We start from the raw sequence: 19337 nt of genomic DNA, 5'->3' as shown, positions 1-19337 counted from the left end.
GTTTCAGTGCTTGATTTCTGAATTGAGATGTTCTGGGGCTCAAACCACTGTAGACATTATAGTCTTTAAGTAGGAAATGCTGCTGTACAATCCCAAGATTGTGTGGTGTGTGCACATGTGTGTGGGGAGAGGGGGAACCTGTTAGCTGTGAGAGGAATGTACTCTGAACATGCTCAGAGTTTAACATTATTTCTGTTCAAAATATGTTCTGATAGCTGACAGACTGTGGATTAGAATAAGTTTTAGTGAGTTAAGAAGGCAGGGAATCCATTTTGGAATGGGCACCGTTTTGCGGAAGCGAGAATTACCTCCCCAGAAATGAGACCGTAGGGATAACATCCTGGAAGTGGTTAATCCCTTTACCGGGAGACGTTTGGCTGAGATAACAGCTCTGCTGATGAAGGCAGGAGTGTGCAGTGTTTGTGTGTGCAAGAGGGTGTGGGTGGAAAGAAAGGAACAGCTCATTCTCCTGCATGCTCAGTGGGGCTTACCCCCAGGTAAGGAAGTTAACACTTCCATATCCTTTTGCCTGGGAAATATCAAACCGTTCCACAACATCTCTTCTGTGCATTCCCGTCCTCAAATGAGTCACACAGATGATAAATGCCAAGTTTCCTCTAGAAATTCTTGGCATGTATACTGGTGCCTTGTTGTTTAATTTATCCTGCGTCGAAATGGTTTATAATGCATTCAGTCCATGGTGACCTTCTCTTCTGTTGAATGGCTATAGAATTGTGCATTGTTTTGTGCCTAAGGAATGAAGCTCTAAAAAGCACCAAGATTCTGGACTTGGCCCAGACAATTGTGAGGCCATCTTTGACCACACCAGAGTTGTCTGTAACCTGTTGCACCCTAGGAACCATTGTCAGGAAAGATATACCCCCTGAACAAGATTAGACGCCTAGCTGGGGATACTGTTCGCAGCCTAGCCACCTGCAATCTCTTTATCTGCCTCTCTGTTGTTTAGTCTATAAAGCAAGTAGGGTTCCACATGCAACAAGAGGCTATTTTTAATCGTATGCTGTTCTGGGATATTGGCTCCACTTACTATATAAGAAGATTTTCCCAGTGACGTTAGCAATGGAAAGTGCACCGAAAGCTGTTCTGTGCAGCAGATGGTGAAGACTGCATGTCTCTCTCTCTCTCTCTCTGTGTGTGTGTGTAGGTGGGGGCTGGGAATTGGTACCATTATGCAATTGACAATAGAGGCTATTAAAGCTCCAGCTGAAGAGCTGAATGGCTTGGGCTGGAGAAAAAGGGGACAAGGATAGAGCCCTCTTATCCAGCTTTTGCCAACCTGGTGTAACTCCCAGCTTGGCCATACTGGCTGGGGCTGATGGGACTTGTAGTCCAGAATACCTGGAAAGTACCAGGTGGGCCAAAGCCACTCATCATAGCTGCGCCTCCAGCTTCCATAGGAGAGTAAAATTGGAAAACACCTACTGTCATAGTCTCATGCACCCTGCAACATTCCCTCTGGCGCCCAGTACCATGTGTAACTCGACTGTACCCTGAAATTTCTGCAAGAGATACCCCATTTATTGGCTTTAGCACTCAATGCCAGCAGTTTTGAGCTCTGTCTTAGAACCAGAGTGTGATGAGTGATTTTGACTTGTCCGTGTTTCACTTCTGCATGTGGGAGTGGATAGGTAGAAGAATTCACAGAAGGCTATGTATGGCAGGTTCAAGCAGCCATAGGTGTTGGGGGAATAATGAAAATTAAATAGCTGTAGGGGTGTTTATGAACTAGGTGAGTAATATTCATAGAAGTTAAATATGGCCTGGAGTAAGCGGTGATCTCACTTGCTCCCCTCCCCATACACCTAGTGCCAGGAAGAGCCAACAGAAATGAGTAATTTCCCAGATAATAAAGGTGGCAATTTACATCATGGGCTCTTCCTCAGCCAGGCTGCCTTGAGCAGGCTCTGTGGGTACCTTGACTTGCTGTTTTAATGTACTCCTCCCTGAAAGGGAAAGCTGAATATGTCTCCAGACTGACTTAAACTCTCCTTTTATCCTGTTGGTTTTGCCTGTTCCAGGAGCAACAATAATGGCAAAATCTGGATGCTAAGATTGTCCGTTTCCAAAGGAACAGGCAGGAGTTTCCAGGGCACTTAGCTATGTCAGCAGCAGACCTCTCTCCAAGCTATTTCTGCTGCTCTGTCAGTCCAGCTATATATCTGATGGGTGTGTGTGCAAAGGCTGGCACTGAGAGCTGGAGTCTGCAAGTAACCCTTTCAGGCCTGGAATTTCCTGAAAAGGCCTATAAGAGCTGTAACGCAGATCACAAGATCTTATTCTGATCTGGGCAGAGTCTCACTTTGCCAACTACCGCTTTCTTCTTCACACATGGGTTGGAGGAATATGACATTAATTTCGGCAAGGAGACATAGAAACAGCCATGGTCCAAACTGTGGCATTTCAAAGCTAGTTCCAGTGCAGTGCTCTGCATTCATGAGACTTCCCCAGATCTGGCTTCCGGACATAGCATCATCAGTCAGCAATATGTATGACTGATCTGTTCAGACAAAATACTTTCAGGCATGGCAGTCGGTGCTGGAATAATCCTGTGGAGAGAAATCCTAGTTCCAATTTCATTCATTTATTTAGATCTATCCTTTAACCTTGTTTACACACTTTATGGGCCAATATTGCTGATCTGCTTATCGTCCCAGCATCCAATAAAAAGGAATGTGTTCTTAACATGTTTATATCTTTGCTGTCTTCTGTACTGTACCTGCACCTGTTTAGTGCATTTTTAGAATTAACAGTAATTTCCCCGATTCCATGGCACCAGTCAGATTGGTTCTGCTATAAGAAAGCATGTTTTATTTTATTATTCTAAAGCATTTAGAAACTGCTTAATATTTTTAAAATCTCAAAGCAGTATGCAACTTAAAAACAACATCATTAAAACAAAAATACTGCATATTTGTTCTGTGAACCTCCCTAAGACCTCCAGGTAAAGGGCAGTATATAAATAAAATAAATAATAATTAGTAATAATAATAATAATAATAATAATACCAGTGAAACTGTAGTATAAAATGAAGAATTAAGGCTAATGAAGACAGGGTCAAATAAGTTAGAGAAAACCTGGAAAAAGGTCCACCTTTGTCTGAAGCGAATGATGGTTGCTGCTTCACATATGGCAGAGAGAAGAAGCCCTAAGGAAACATCAGATGAAAGATGTGTTCATGCAGAGGTTTCTTTCTCAGTCGGCTAGAATTGCTCATTCTCATTACAGTCCCCTTTTCACATTAATAATAATCATCTGTTCACCTCCTACATTGCAATTCTTGGATGCTGCATTTGTCTCCTCCAAAGTCCCTTTCAAGTAATCTAATAAATCGGAAAGATCACAACAGATATCTTTGTTTTCTAATGTATGTGCAAAGTTTTATCTCCAGCGTTCCCTGTGTGGTGTTTCATAGACTTTATCTCATGTCAGCCACCATTGATAATTGTACCATTAAATCCAAATCTCTCTCCCTGCTAGAGACACTCAGTTGCTCCAAAGGAGTATGTTTGCTGGGCAGTGTGTCAAAATGTCCTGGTGCAGTAAGGATCTTTTGACACTGCATCAGAAGCATCACTGTGTTGCAGTGCAGAGCAACTGGATTGTCAAAAGGGCATAAGGATAAGCATCCAGCTTCCAGCTCATCCCTTTCCCTCAGACGTTACAGCACTGCTCTTGCGCTAACTGCAAAACCCAGCTCACTTCCTCCTTCTCCATAGCATCAAGCTCCTACATCATTATGAATCTGCCATTTTGAGGGACATTCTTTGTGCTGCTGTGGTTTGGTGACCAAAAACCTTGACGGTTGTCGCAGGAATGGACAGCTTTGCGGGGGACAGTGAATGCGATTCCCCTCTTAGTAATTCCCTGTCATGAAACCAGACGCAGTGTCTTCTTCAAGCAACTCTTGGCCAATGTTCCTATCTCCAAACACACCCAACAAGCTGCAGCAGAAATTGCAGAGTCAGCAAGGGCAGGCTGAGTGAAGGGCCTTGTACCACTAGTGTCGAGTATCATGGGTGGAGGAATAACTATGTTACAAGCTCTTCAGGAACAGGGAGCCCTACCCCTCTCCAGATCACGAGAGCATTGAGTCTTTTGTCTGTGGCATATCATGCAGAATGCCCTCAATCACCATATTGAGATGGTTACATAATGCCTCCAAAGAGCTCTGTTGATTCTTGTCACAAGTGTATGATCTCATAATCCCATTCTCTGGCCATCTGAAGTGTGTGTGTGTGTGTGTGTGTGTGTGTGTGTGTTGGGGGAGAAGCTGCTTCCTTTTCTGCTAGCCCCTCCTCTGGACATGCATTGGCAGAAATGGTTGCTGTTCAGGCAGCTTGAAGCCTGTGCAGTTGCCACCGGGAGCCACGCAGAGGCAGATGGGGACATGGGCTCCTTTGCCCCAGCACAAGAGCAGCTTTCAAAGCTACGTTGGCAGCGAGTGGCAGCCTCTCTCTTTCGTTGGCTGCAGAGAGGACAATCTCTTGGGACAGTACATCCCACTGCCCTCCCTTCTCTTCCTGCCTCTATGTGCTGCTTCATGCAGGTCCTGGGGCATTCCTTTCATACTGCAATCCAGCAGCACGCCAGGGAACCAAAGTGGCTAGGAAACAGTGCTTTAAGTCTCCAAGGCCTAGGAAGCTTCTAGCTGCAGGTTTAGTTTTATTTTGGGGGGATACTGGGAGGAGCAAATGAAGGATTCCAAAGGACTGCAGAGGGAAGTTAGGCTTGTGCAAATGCAGCTGAGGAAATAATTTAACATAGAAAAAATAATAATCTAATTTCAGCAAATTCAGCAAAATGGGAACTGGGAGCAGCAAATGAACAAGGGGACACATGAAATGGCTTTTAGAAAAAAAAATGGGGGTGTTGTTCTGGAGTCCATCAGAAGTTTGCTTTTACATTCATTATTTTTGTTCAGAAAGTATGCATGCCTTTTGTTAACCATTGGTGCAAGTATGTTTCCTTGCCCCTGCCTCTCCCATTGTACATATGGTAGTTTTCTTACTTGAATCCATTTAGAAATGTTATATGCTACCTTTCTACAAGCTTAGCATTCAAGGTGCACCTTCCTTCTGCTTGGCCTATGAGGACTGAGTGGCCCTGGGGGCCTGTTTAAGATACCCTTTTGCAGGAGACAGTGCTTTTTATTTTATTTTATTTTTTAAATGATATTTATTGTAGTTTCAAATAATACACAAAAACCAAGAGATAAAAAGGAAAAAGAAAAACGTTCAACATTTAGAATCCTAATTTTCAATAACTTTCTTCCGCGACTTCCCCTCGCCTCCCCTTCTTGTATTCCATGTCCAAATATTTAATCAACAAGTTCTTATCCCTAATTTTTAACCCTAGTTTGTTATTATACTTAATTCAGTTTATATATCAAGTTTTGACTTATATACATTAATCATTATGCTTAAAGACTTTTACTAAGGTTGACCCAATTTCCCTTACACGAATTCCCCTATAACAAAGCAAAAAAGAAAGACAGTAAAAAGAATCAAAATATGTTTGTACACCCTTCGGATTCCCAAACCCCTCCCTCCCTTTCCCGGTTTCAATCCCTAAACCATTGTCCATTAGTCCATCTGGTATCAGCCTGGATTCCTCACGTAAGAGGCTCTTAATTCCCTCTCAACTCCTATCTGCCGGTTTTTTTCATAGTCCTTTGTATTAACCACCGAATCTCGGAAGGGCTCTGTCCCAAAAAAGTCCATGTTCCTTCCAGCCGGGCCTCCATATTTAAAGGTGGAACTCAAAACTTGTTTCTTAATCCTTTTAGGTCCAAATGTCCCAAAATCTTCAGATCTCCACAGAGGTAGATCTTTCCATTCCTCCTTCTTCAATTCAAAACAAATTTTCATCATCCAATACTTTTTTTCTTTTATATCCATCTTGACAGGCCTCCGGCTCTCCTTTGCCTTCTGCACCATTTCAGCCCCTCCTTCCTGCTGCTCCTGTTCAACAAATATCTCTTTCTCCACTTCCTCAAATTTCTCAAGTTTCTTTTCTTGTTCAGCTGCCTGGACTGTAGACAAAACATGACTTTGCTCTACCAATTTTCTCACGAGAAAGGCAACCTCATCCAGATCAGCTAATATCTTCCGGCCAATTTCCATTCTTGTAGTGTCCCTGAACCCCCTCTAGAGGGATTCTGGTTATTAAGTATTCCTTACACTTCCAGCCCAACAGTCCAGTTAACTTGTTTCAATTTCTTCTTTATTTTCAACAATTTATCGCCATGTTGTAGCAAATGTAACCAGCAAAAACGTCAGAAACAAAGTTCTCTATTTTCTCCCACTTTGACAGCTAATTTGACAGCTGTCAAAGTCTTCTATGTCTCCTCAGCAGGCTCCTCTCGCAGATCACTCCCGGGTTTCGGGGGGGGGGAACTTTAGCTCTCAACGTTAGCTCTTATCCTCCAGCACAATTACTTATACAGTCAATCCGTGTAATTAATAATTTACTCCAATAAAAATGAGATACTCTCTCGACCTTGATTATTTAATCCTTGCTTCAGATTGTTTACAAGGCAGGGGAGACGGACTTCCTTTTTGCACCTCCCCCGCTCGTGCCGAATCCAAGAAAGTTTTTAGTCCAATATCCAAATTTCCAAATTACTCACGGGTTGTTTAGATTTTAGTCCAAATTTTCAAAAGAAGAAGTCAGCGCTCTCAGTCGAATGGCATGCGGCTTCGCTCGGCAGGGGAAGCAGAAGACTCACAGCACCGCACCGCTCCCCGTCCCCCGCTCCGCAGCCTTTAAAAAGGCTCCTTCGCGGGTCGGGGGGCGCAAACGGTGCCCGCCGAGTCACCAAGTCCACGGGCTTCCACGCCCGTGGTTTTTGAGGGTCCCCGCGTCGCCGGCGCGGCAGGACCCGACCCCTGTCGAGTAGATTCCCTCCGGAGCTCGGAGGGAATCCGCCATTCGGCTATGGCGCCAACCCGGAAGTGCCGACAGTGCTTTTTAACTCAGCAGCAGAGGAAGAGCCTTCTCTGAAGCTGCTTCCTGTAACATTCTCCTCCACTTCTGCCCTGGGAAAGCAAGGACCTCCCTGGTAGAGAAATGGGCAGAGAGTCTGGTGGTACCAGGGCTCAAGCATGAGTGGGTGAGCCAAAGCAGCCTCTAGGAGTAGCTCCCTGAGAGACACAAAAGGGACTGAGGCAGCTGGAGATGGGTTAGGGGAGAGACCCTGCTTGCCTCTGACACAGCACATGGCAGCGTCACTGGACACAGGCTTTCCAGAATCCTTTAATTCATGATAGCCAAGGAATTATGATAGTCATATTCAAATATCTGAAGGGCTGTCACATGGATGATGGAGCAAAATTGTTTTCTACTGCTACCAGGAGAACTCAAACTGATGGATTCAGATTACAAGAAAGGTGATTTCAACTAAACATAAGGAGAAACTTTCTCACAGTAAGAGCTGCACTCAACAGGTGGACTCTCCTTCATTGGAGATTTGTAAACAGAGGTTGGATGGCCATCTGTCAGGGATTCTTTAGCTGTGATTCCTGCATTGCAGGGTTGGACAACATGGCCCTTGGCTCCTGTCCAACTCTACAATTATAGAATTCTATGCTTCATAGGCTGTGCACCTTTAAAAAGCATACACCCTTCTCAAAAAAGAGTGTTTTAATGTCTGGTACTTCAGTGAATGTCTTGCTCCATGGCCTTATCCAATAAATAATATTATTTTTGATAGGGTCTCTTTATGAAATACAATGGATACATGGTTGCTGCCAACCTGTGTCTCTCCTCCCCACTCAGAAATTGAATCTCCCTTGTAAAGTTTGGGGAGACAAAAGCACACTGAGATGTCACTGTGTTGAATGTTTCCCCACCCCATCCTGATTAATTGGCTACCGCATTGATAGCGAACATGGTGCCTTCCAAATGTTGTTGGGACTCCCAAGTCTCATCATTCAACTAACATGGCTAAGCGATAAGAGATAATAGGAGTTGTCATCCAGCAACCTCTGCAGAGCGCCACCTTGACTCACTCTGGGCTGCTGCTTTGGAGGGGATGGAGAAATGCCAGGAGCTACACTGTAAAATGCAGCTCAGCCCATTGTGGCAGCAGTGTGTTAGAATGCCTGAAATTCTTTGACTAATGGGAACAATGGCTCATCCACATTTACGTTTGCCCTGCCACTTCCCCCTGGGAAATCCTGTGATTCAGCGCTGAATTGGAACAAACAGCAGTCAGCTTTTCTGCAGTGTGCTATTTGCTCTGATTTAGCACTAAAGAGAGCGTTTTCCAGGGCAAAGGCAAAACCACTTGGAAACAGGATGAACAGTAGTGTGGATGAGCCCCTGAGAGAAAGAGAGAGCATTTGTGTGATTCAGTCTCCCTGCAGCAGCGAAACACAAGTGAATGGTACCCGGAAATGTGACATTTTGCTTCATTCTGACGAAGGCTTGGGGGGTACTTTCTCCCCCCGACCCCAGTCCCCATGCCTTGCTCCATCTCCTCCTTTTTCCCTTTTCTCTCAACTGCTTCAATGTGGATCTGGCCTACAGTGGTTCTGGCATCTGCGGCTGCAGCAGCAACAGATGGATTTAGCTGTTGAATCCCTATGAATGCACACAGACAATAGCCGGCTGGGGGAGGGGGAAGCAGCAGGGCCATAGGCTGGAGTTTGGGGGGGGGGTTGATGGGGCCCCCTTTGTGCCATGCGCCGTTTACCCTTGCAGCTACAAGGCCGCTTTGTTCTTTTGCTCAGGACACTCTGAATAACAACTCTCTGGGGAAAAAGCACAGTTGGCAGGAGCGAGTGTCCCGGTCGTCATCCCCTCTGAAAACTGGTGAGTTCATCTCTGTACAGCGACTGGTTCTCTTTCTATCTTTTTCCTCCCCCTTTTTGCATGATGGTACATTCTCTGGCACTTGGACCTTCTCACTACATCCTTCTAATGTGTCTTCACTTTGGCCTGCATCTTGAAACGGATGCTATAGTTTTATTAATTGACTGGTGGCACACGAGGCATGGGGGGTTGGGTGCAAGTGCTGGAATTGGGTTCAAAAAGCCCCGTCAGACAAGGCACTCAATAGATGGTCTGAGAAATTAACTCTCTCAGTGCAACTTTCCTCACAGGGTTGTGAAGTGAAAGCAACATGAACAGCATTCTGGGGTCCTTGAAGTAAGGGGAGATATCAATTTAATAACAATCACAGTACAGTGCTCCCAACTCTCAGTTTGCAGGGCTGCTCCAGGAAGATACCATGGTCTCTGGTATCTAAAGCTGCTGAGAGATCCAGGAGAACCAACAGGGATCCACCTCCCCTGGTATAGGGGCTGAGGAAGGGACTAATCTGACTGATCCCTTCATGATGGATGAAGGAGCTGATCTGGCTTGCTTTACCAAGACTTGGGTGAATGAGCTGGGTGGGCCTGTCTGGGTACTTGGTACAGCACCAGACTGAGGCGAGTGTGTTGTTGTTGTTGTTGTTGTCCACAAAGGCACAATCTCTGTTTCCAGAAACCACTTGATCTTGGGATGGGGTTCAAAGGTCTGCCCCTGGTGTTGGGCCAGAGAGACAGTATGTTTAAAGGAGACAAAAATACTATTCTTGTGGTTTGTGCATGCATACTATCCCTCAAACACATACTGATGTATTATATTTATTTCTTTTCAATAGAGGGGAGGTGGGATTTCCAGTCCGAGATGCTGAATCACCAGAGTAATGTTAATAAAAGCTTACTGCCGCAGGAGAATGAGAGTGGTCTTGGGGAGCAAAAACAGCAGGGTGGTGAGGGTTATGAAGTAAGGGCCCCCGTGTCACTTTAATCAATTTCAATCCATATTAATTTAATAACAACACTTGGGGAGGAATCCAGTGTCCTGCTAAAACTAAGTTCTGTCAGCGAGAGCATTTCTGCTTGCCCAGTGGAATAATCTGCCCCCTCATCTTCCTCTATGCTGTTCTGCTTGATGGACATACCAGTCTCTTCTCTGCTTCTGCTGAATGCTGTTCTGAGGGTTCTCCTGAGCAGATTTAGGGAACATGGGGAGGAGAGTTCTGTTGAACTAGCGGGACACGTTGTGCTGGCTTCTGCTTGCACAATAATTTAGTTGAATCTGGCCCTGAGGGCAAGATTAGATGGCTTTTCAGGGTTAGGGTTGGGAACAGTAAGTGCACCACTGAATTGAAATTTCAGCCTTCATGACATAGGAAAACAACCAAGCAAACAGCTATTTTTGTGGAGGAGGGTCAAGATATTAACTGATATGCATGAAATTTCATATACAGTATAGCTATATAATCCCTAGTGTAGTAAGATAAGACCTTTGGAGCAGGCATTTTTTTAAAAAAGTTTTTTATGAACCGCTCTAGTAGGGCAGTAATTGTTCCTTGATAATTTGTCACCCCCTTCCATGATGGAATCTGGGCACCCCATCCCCCTTCTTACGCCCCTGTCTGGAACAGGTCATGGGAGAAGGAGAAAGCAGATCTTCCATCAGGCAAGCAGAAAGGCTTGTGCTGACAGAGCAATCTTCCTAGTGTGCTACGTTTAATTCCTTCCTCTCATAATATCCTTGTGGTCCCTGGAAACTAGTTCCTTTGCTATTCATTCCAGTTTTGAATTTACTAATTCCAAACATTGGTCATTCCAGTTAGAAGGTTTTATAACAACTTTGGGATGTGAATGCTAATACTTAGGACTTGGTATACCAACTCTGCTTATAATTGTCCCTGACTATTGTAATGTTCCACAGGCCCCACCAAGTGAAACAGCTCCTCTCAGCTCCTTAGATTCAGTCCCTAGGGTGCCTGGCCTTCACAACAGCTGCTTTTGCCACCATTCTGAATTAACTGTGCTGAGATGTACCCAGACACTGTTGCCCTCATTCCTTTGGCTGACCTAAACCTCTAACCCCACCTTACCCACCCTTAGGTGAGCAGACCCCTCCCCATGACCACGTTTGCCTGAGTGATGAGGTCACTCACCAAAACAGCACAACCTCCACCAAAGATCGGGGCACATCCACGGAGAGCCCGTGCCGGCGTACGGCTGCTACACAGATCGCTCCAGCCTGTGTTGCCTCGTCCTGGGCACCGGAGAAACAGCAGGTTGCCAACCGCCCCCCACCACAGAACCCCACCGTTGTAGTAGTGACACGGGGGCCAGAAGCTTATCGGGACCGCATTCGCTACCAGACAGATGTGAGGCTGGAGGCTACTGAGGAGATTTACCTCACACCAGTGCAAAAGAATTCTGACCCTCTGGAGTCTGAGAAGCCATTCATGTCACAGTCCAGTGATAACCGGATGTCCATCAGCTCTGACATAGACACTTCCAGCTACCCACAACTGGCAGGAAAACCGAACACCTCAATCAGCGAGGAGGATGAAGTGCTGGACTACCTGTCGTCACCTGACAAAATGAACGCATCAAGGACTGTGTATGGCAACAGCAGCAATGGCGGCTACCGGCCCTGCCATAGCCGCCAGAGGGCATCTGTGAGCTCCGACACCAGTGCCCTCTCCTACGATTCGGTCAAATACACTCTTGTGGTAGACGAGGACGTGCAGCTGGAACTCGTAAGCCTGAAACAGTGTTACTCGGGTTACAGCGACGAGAGCGATTCAGCCACTGTCTACGACAACTGTGTCTCCTCACCCTATGAGTCAGCCATTGGGGAGGAGTATGAGGAGGACGCCCTGAAACGTGACTCTGTCTGTCTCTCTGAGGACTCCACCCCTGAGGCAGACATCCATTTCTCCAAGAAGTTCCTCAACGTCTTCATGAGTGGACGGTCACGCTCCTCCAGTGAGTGCTGGGGCAAATTCCAGTATGAGCATTGGTACTGGAGCGGGGGGGGGAGGGACCTGTAATTTCACAGCATATCATAGCAGATTGCACTTGCTCAGGCATTAAAACCCAATGCCTTGCGGGGGAGGGGTACAAAGAAGTTGTTGGTCAATACAAGAGACAGTTCTATGAAAAATAATCTGGTTAAGACCAAAGGTGACCTCAGAAGACCTTAGAGCAACTTGGATGTGTAGTTCAAGAAAATGTCAAATATGTTCAAGAGCTGCTTTTGCCAACTGGGTTTCCCTCCAAACACTTTAGACTATGACTTGGTTGTGATGGGAGCTATAGTCCAAAACATCTGGAGGGAACTGGATTGGTGAAGGTTGATTTACAGTCTCATGCTGGTGTCTGAATGGGTTGAGGAACAAAATCTCCCTAAACATAAGTGTATGGCCATGGCATAATACTTTCTCAGAACTCAATAAATCAAGATTGTTAGAGGCAATTTATTGAAAGGAATATGACATGGGTATTGTTGCCATACATGTTTCTTTTGTCCCACTATCACCTCTGGCAAGCAGGGTTTTAGAAACACTTCAACGCCCCGAAAAACCTGTTTACCAGAGATGACAGGGAGAGGAGTATACACACTACGTGGAACAATCCGATTCTCATATCACCCCCAACACTTAAGGAAAAGAAGTATGTCTCCAGTCCTTTTATCTGCTCCACAAGAAGCTACCAGCTTAGTCAATCAGTTGTTTTCATGTAGATGCCCATTAAGAAGCCAAAATATGCTAGACCTTTTTGACTGGCTTTTTCTCTAGTGGATTCCTGCAGGAAATCCTTGTGCTACTGTCACATGTTGTTGCCTCCATTTTATCTTACATTATATTGAATTGAGGCTTACATTATGTTGAGTTTTGGAACACATCAATTTCTGCCACATTTGCAGGAAGTGTGGTGAGGCTGCAGGGTAAAGCTTTGGCTAACTTTATTAAGAGCACAACACCATGTTGTTCTCCCAACTAGATATGCTGTGAAATAGTGGCTCGTGTCAGAACTTACAACAATGAAACACACCCACCCAGAATGTTATCATTGGTCAGGTTATTCCTCTCTGTATCACATTGTCCCATTGAGGATACCTACATGAGAGCAGCTACTCATGCATAGAATTCCCACTCCTCACAGAGAATCTTCGCTCACCAATTGAAATTAGGAAGCTGTGCAGTTAAGATGATTGTTGGGCACTTCTGATTTGGCAAAACATGTTCCAGAAAACAGTTGACTTCATTGCTTGAAGATGAGAGTTATTAGGTGCCTATAGTATTTTCCCCCACTTCATTTCCAGGTGCTGAATCATTTGGTCTCTTCTCTTGTATTATCAATGGGGAGGAGCAAGAGCAGACACACCGAGCAGTCTTCAGGTGAGTGCAGATAAAACCTTTTGCCCCAGAATCCTCCCATCCACCCAAACAGTGGTGTTTTCCAACCTGTGACCACCTGAATTGTAGAGATGTCATCTAAGGCATAAGGTGTCTTCAGTGGCCTTGATCTATGGGTCTCAGCTTGTGGTACAGATAGAAAAACATACTTGGAACTGGGTTCTTACCCATGGAAGGTTTTCAATTAAACATCCAGGGTTGCCTATATTGGACACTGGTTGTGAGGATTTGTTAAGCCAGGGGAGAAATTGTTTTTCAGAGCTTACGTATACAAATAACATATCCCTGTTAGCTTGATAGGGTGCAAAAGAGTTGCCAAAAGCACACAAAACTCCATTCATAATGTTAGGCTTTGAAAGTTACTGGACTGGACCGATACCCAAAATCCATTATGCCTGGTTGAGTCACCAAGAAGTCTTCCTCACAGTGGCCCTCATCACTGCAAAGCTGAATCCAGAGAATAAACACAGCACCTCTAACATTCATTCCCTTGGTTATATCAAAGGATTGATTATTCCTTAGATTTATTGAGCCTTTCTCACCAATAGCTCCAACCAGGCATAAACCAAAAGAAAAGTTTGACGATTCTTGAAATATTCTAGGTAGGTAGTTTGTAACGTCCCTTGCCTTAACTTGTGGTTCTTGGCATGGGCTACTTGTTCCAGAAACATGGCCTGCATGTCAAGTTTTCACATAGCTGCTTAGCAAAAAGATGGAGTTCTAACCTTGTTCTGTACCCTAGCTAGCTTAGGATACGGCCAGCTAACATTGCACATTCATTATGGCGTCTTCAGTGGGGTAGCAGCTGAGGAACAGCATATGGCAGTTTGAAGTAGATACTTTTCCGGGGGGAGGGAGTTAACTATGGAGAAGTAGCTCCTTCAGTCTTCCATGAGCAGCTCCTCTGAGGTGGCACCACTCATGTGAGAAGTTATTTGCTAAGCCAAGCCTAGAGAAATAACATCTGTTCCAACATGCAGGCACTTTTCGTCTAGTGTGCTAGCAGTGAGAGTTTAGGCCGTTACCTTTTGACCCCCAATACATAATTTTGGTTAGATAAGTTGCATGGTTTTCTCCTCAGGTTTGTGCCTCGTCATGAAGATGAACTGGAATTGGAGGTCGATGACCCTCTGCTGGTGGAGGTTCAGGCTGAAGACTATTGGTATGAGGCTTATAATATGAGGACCGGGGACCGGGGCATCTTCCCTGCTTACTACGCAATTGAGGTCACCAAGGATCCAGATCATATGACAGGTACTTAACCCATCAATGGCTCTGCTACCCACACATATCTGGCTGCTTGTACCCATTCCTGCTCTGTGCTCATGCACTTCAGTCCTGGCTCAGAGCTGTCTTGTAAACCAGGACTTTTCCTGAGAAAATGCTGACACTTCAGACACTCTTCAAAGTGGAAGGGGAAAGGACAAAGCTGGTGTACAAATTATCACTCATATGAAGGAGTGTAGATGTTCACGACTTGTGTCCCATCCCTGACAGCTATGTCAGTAGTTAGAGCAACCAGAAGTCTGTTCCCTCCTAACTTTACGCCATGTAGGATATCAATGTGAATCGGATTCTTCTCACCTACCTTGAACTTCTGATTTTTAGATTCAAGCAAGAGTAGCGATTGGGTGGACCAGTACCGGGTGAAGTTCCTCGGCTCAGTTCAGGTTCCATATCATAAAGGAAATGATGTGCTGTGCGCAGCTATGCAGAAGGTACTGTCCCTGCCCATCCCTGCTAAGCCATGGTTTTCCCACGGGACATTTTCTTTGGTGGGAGGGAAAATGTGATGTCATTTTGTTTAGAAAATGTATATTGTGCCTTTCAATGCAACTATTGAAAATACAACTATTCTCAAGGCAGAGAAGATCAAACCAACATACGATTAAAATGCCAAGAAAACTGTCAGAGGGAGGTGTGTGGGTGTGTTAAGTTACCAAATTGGCACTTTAACCATAAAAAGCTTCTTGGGTAAATAAATTTGCTTTTAGTGCCTACTTAAAAAGGCAAAGTCCTGAATCTGGAAGATCTCTGTAGGCAATTGGTTCTGCAGTCTGTGGGCCTCCAGCCAGAAGGCACTTTTGTGGTGGCTACCAATTCAATAGAAAATAGAACCACCAGGAGACAGGTACAGCTGCACTGTATCTTTAGGGAGGAGAATATACATATGCAGATGGTCCCCATAGATATTCCAGGCCCAGGCTGTGAGTGACATTAAGATGTCCATACCAGCATCTTGGCCTGGAACCAACTGGCAGCCATTGGAGCTCACATAGGATTGGTGTTATCTGCTCCCCATGGCTGTTGGTAGAAATCAGTCTGGTGTTTGCATTCTAGACCAGTTGCAGCTTCTGAATAACCTTTAGGAGCAGCCACGTGGAGAGTATGTTGCAGCTGTCTAGGTGGGAGGGTGCCAAGGCATGGCAGCACAGTGACCAGATCTCTATCTTCTAGGAAGGGGTGCAGTTGGCAAATTGGTTTCTTGAAACTGCCAACCTGGGAGGAGGAATGGGGACCCCAGCTTTATATCAAATGGAGAGGGGGTGATATTTTCCATGAGAAGAGCAGTGTCACCAGAAACTCCAGATAGTTTGTGTGACAGCTGGTGCAAATTTTCTGTTTTGGCACAGATTGCCACTACTCGCCGCCTCACCGTGCACTTTAACCCGCCCTCCAGCTGCGTCCTGGAGATCAGCATGAGAGGAGTCAAGATTGCTGTGAAAGGCGATGACTCTAAGGATCCCAGCAAGGTAGGCTTGACCACATGTGTAGCTCTGCTGCCAGCACTGTTCCTGGGTTCTGTGCTCTCTGTGGCTCATTATTATTACATCTTCCAGCAGCAGCTCAGTGCTACCCCTTGGCCAATAAACAAAAGAGAGCATGCAAACGAGAGTGATTTGCATATGTCCTGGCTGGCGGTTCCTCCTGTCTTTTCCTGAAGGAGTCTATTGGGGATTGGATAACAGGGCAGAGTCACATTCATGCCCTGAAGTCCAGATGCAAAAGTACATGCTCCCAGGCTGTAGGTATATTAATGCACTGGAAGGTCTGTTTGCTAAGCTGCTCCGATAATCTACGAAGCATTGCTAAACCCGTCTGCTACTATTTTAACCGGTGTCCTGTGGATCTGTGCAGTAAAGCCTCTCTGCATAAGTAGCTCACATGGAGCTTTCAAGAGGAAGGAGCAAAGCCATTCAGAAAGTGCATTCTGTTCACAATGGAAATGCCCTACTAGAGTCAATCAAGGGCAGTGGACCTGAAAGCAGAAAGACTGGGAGAAATATATATGATAGTGTGTTAATTAATTATCTGAGCTTGGGCTGTGTTTAATCAACACAGCTGGCTTCAATTTATTTTGCTTGAACAAAACATTTGTTTGAATGTATTACTATTTTTCAAATGTGTGTAACCAACTGTCCCATTATTTTGTGCACTAACGCTAAAGTAGAATCCATTCAATTCTCCCTCATGAAATAATTGTAACAGAACCAAGACCTTTCATTTATTGAAGGTTAAATGACACACAATGTAAAGGCTGGGACATTTTGTAGCTGGTACAAGAATATTGCTTGACTCTGATACTGCTGCAGCCTTCCTGTAATCCTGAACCTGAAATCCCCTCTTTCGTATTCCTGCATAAGACCCTTTAGGAGAGAGTAAGAAGCTTATGATCTGGAACTAGTGATGCCAACAGGGTTTTCTGGACCCAGGACACTTGTATGTGGATTAGACCCTCTGCCCCACTCACAAAAGAGGATACAGATTTGCATATGCTTTGTGTCATACGGAAATTTATATAATCTTTTGTGAGTGGGATGAAGAGCCCAAAAATAGATAAGGAGCTGCACATCAGTAATAATATGTCTGAGAGGCAGAATGTCAGCTGGGGAAGCTTGCTCTGTATTTATGTTTCCATACTAGAAAAGGTTTAACCCAGGGGTCTGCAACCCGCGGCTCCGGAGCCGCATGTGGCTCTTTTACACCTTTGCCGCGGCTCCGGGGCGGATACTAGCGAGGGGAGGAGGCGCATTGTACGCCCTGAGACTCCCCACTGTGGCGGGCACTGTACTGGCTGTGACGTCGCATGGGGGCGGTGCGTGCGTTAGTCACGCACCGTCCTGACGTCACCTTCCTGCCCGCCTGCCCGCCCGCCCGCTACATTGTAAGGGGCATGTATGCTGGTCACTGTTTTGAAGGGGAGTGAAGAACACACACACACAAAAAGCTAACTTGTTAATTTAACGTTTATTTCTATGAGGAGGAGTAATTCTGAGGGGTCAAACAAAAAAATAATAAAAAAGTGACAAAAAATGTTATTTTTATAATGACGAGTTTTGCGGCTCCCAGTTTTTTTTTCTTCGGAAACGGGTCCAAGTGGCTCTTTTTGTCTTAACCTGTTAAATATCTGCCTGCCACACAGCTGTTAAAGGCACAAGGGCATGGCTGTCCTCCAGTACCAACCCTAAACCGTGCAAAAAACTCCTGTTCCCTGAGTTGTTAACCTGTTACGTTACGCTTCATCAATTGATCTTAGGTTGGCATTACTATATTCATTTCAAGACCAGACACGATATTTCAGATGGTAGGGGAGGGTGTGTACCAAAAGTGGCATAAGAAAAACAGCGACTGAGGTTTAAATGCTCATGGCTGGATGAATTCAAGATTGAATGCAGTGTATTCTAGCAGCATTTGCTGTGGTTAGTTATTGTTTTTATTTCTTAACAACTAGAACAGTGTTATTAGCACAGGACAAACAGACACCCTTTTCTTTTTCTTGACCAACAGTAAGTAACTGTTGATTATCATACTGGGAACAAGAAGCTGCTTCCAACAATTCCCCTATTTTCCCCACCCTTTGGTTGAAAAAGCAATTAATTCAGTTGACAATCCACTTAATGACACCCTCAACTGCATTTCCCTAAGAAGAAACCAACGCACCAAGGGGCTATTCAGCCCCTCCCTGACAGGCCTGAATATAGCAAGCTGGGGCTACTTTGCAGGGTTGATGTAACCCACATAGCTCTCTCAGTTGCAGTACCCCCCTGTTATATGTATTTTGCATTAGCAGGATTTTTTAAAAAATAAAATCACAAAATATTGGAAAAAGCTCTTTTCTTGCATGAAATTAATTCTGAGTTAGAAAGAGCAGGAATTACTGTCCTAGCTGCTAATTTTGCTTTTGGGTAGACATGCTACTGCCCAATTACAGCTACACTAAAATCCTGGATTTTTCAGTTATTGTCTCTGGTCAACAATCCCATTTCTACCAGGGAAAGCCAAAGGAAGAGAAAAGCCTGGACGATCCTTCAGAATGAATCAGGCAGTTCTTTCTCCATCTAGAAAAAAAATCACACATACAGCAAAGAAGACAGTAAAATGGCTTAAAACTGAACCAGGCTGATGCTTTTCTCAAGTGTTTAGAGAAAGGACTTCCTTGGTCATTTTGGAGCTGTTTTTGGGTCTCCTCTGATGTGTGTGTAACATAGCACCTGTCAATCACAGCTGCTATTTCACTCATTGACTAAAATTGCTAAAAGATGGGAATAGGCTCATATCACACAAAATAGTCTATGCACATTTTCCTTCCTAACTTTCGTTCTACAAGGGCTAAGGATCTAAGTAATTTAATATGGACAAATCAGGAGTCTGGGGGCCCTACTTCCTCTGAGGCCAGTACAGCAAGACTCCCGTGACTTGATTTTCCTTCTCATCAGCCCTTCCTGGAATTTCCCCTGTACTTCCTACCGTACAAGCTTTTGCAGTGCACAGATAAACTGTTGCAAGTTTTACAATGGAATATCCTTTCCCCAAAACACAGCATGAGGTCCTTTTAATTTGTGACTTGGATCTCCCAAGGGTGAGGGATCCGAACACATTTTAATTTCCCTTTCCTTCAATAAATGTTTCTGGTTCCTCAACGGTCCTAACTCTTACCCAAGCCTAACATCTTGCTCTCTCCGTCCTGCAGGGGAATAAATGTAGCCACTTTTTCCAGTTGAAGAACATTTCATTCTGTGGATACCACCCAAAGAACAACAAGTAAGTCCCTGCGGATGGTCAAAATGAGTTCATGGCAAAGGAGACACACAGCTCTTC

The 19337-nt window shown here is 44.9% G+C and overlaps 1 protein-coding gene across 4 annotated transcripts in view; it reads left to right on the top strand.

Annotated features, from left to right (window-relative positions):
- The window catches only part of MAPK8IP1 (mitogen-activated protein kinase 8 interacting protein 1), a 58060-nt gene that overhangs the window by 35977 nt on the left and 2746 nt on the right, over positions 1–19337 (top strand). For all 4 annotated transcript variants that reach the window (XM_079951330.1, XM_079951328.1, XM_079951327.1 and 1 more), the window contains 7 exons: positions 8755–8836; positions 10930–11805; positions 13145–13220; positions 14320–14492; positions 14847–14956; positions 15872–15991; positions 19210–19280. In XM_079951330.1, coding sequence (XP_079807456.1) covers positions 8755–8836; positions 10930–11805; positions 13145–13220; positions 14320–14492; positions 14847–14956; positions 15872–15991; positions 19210–19280 — 1508 coding nt within the window. The remainder of the gene's footprint in view (positions 1–8754; positions 8837–10929; positions 11806–13144; positions 13221–14319; positions 14493–14846; positions 14957–15871; positions 15992–19209; positions 19281–19337) is intronic.

Source organism: Podarcis cretensis (genome assembly GCF_951804945.1).
Source record: "Podarcis cretensis genome assembly, chromosome: 1".
NCBI classification, from domain to species: domain Eukaryota; kingdom Metazoa; phylum Chordata; class Lepidosauria; order Squamata; family Lacertidae; genus Podarcis; species Podarcis cretensis.
The sequence above is the reverse complement of the archived record's forward strand: the minus strand, read 5'-3'. Positions and strand labels throughout refer to the sequence as shown.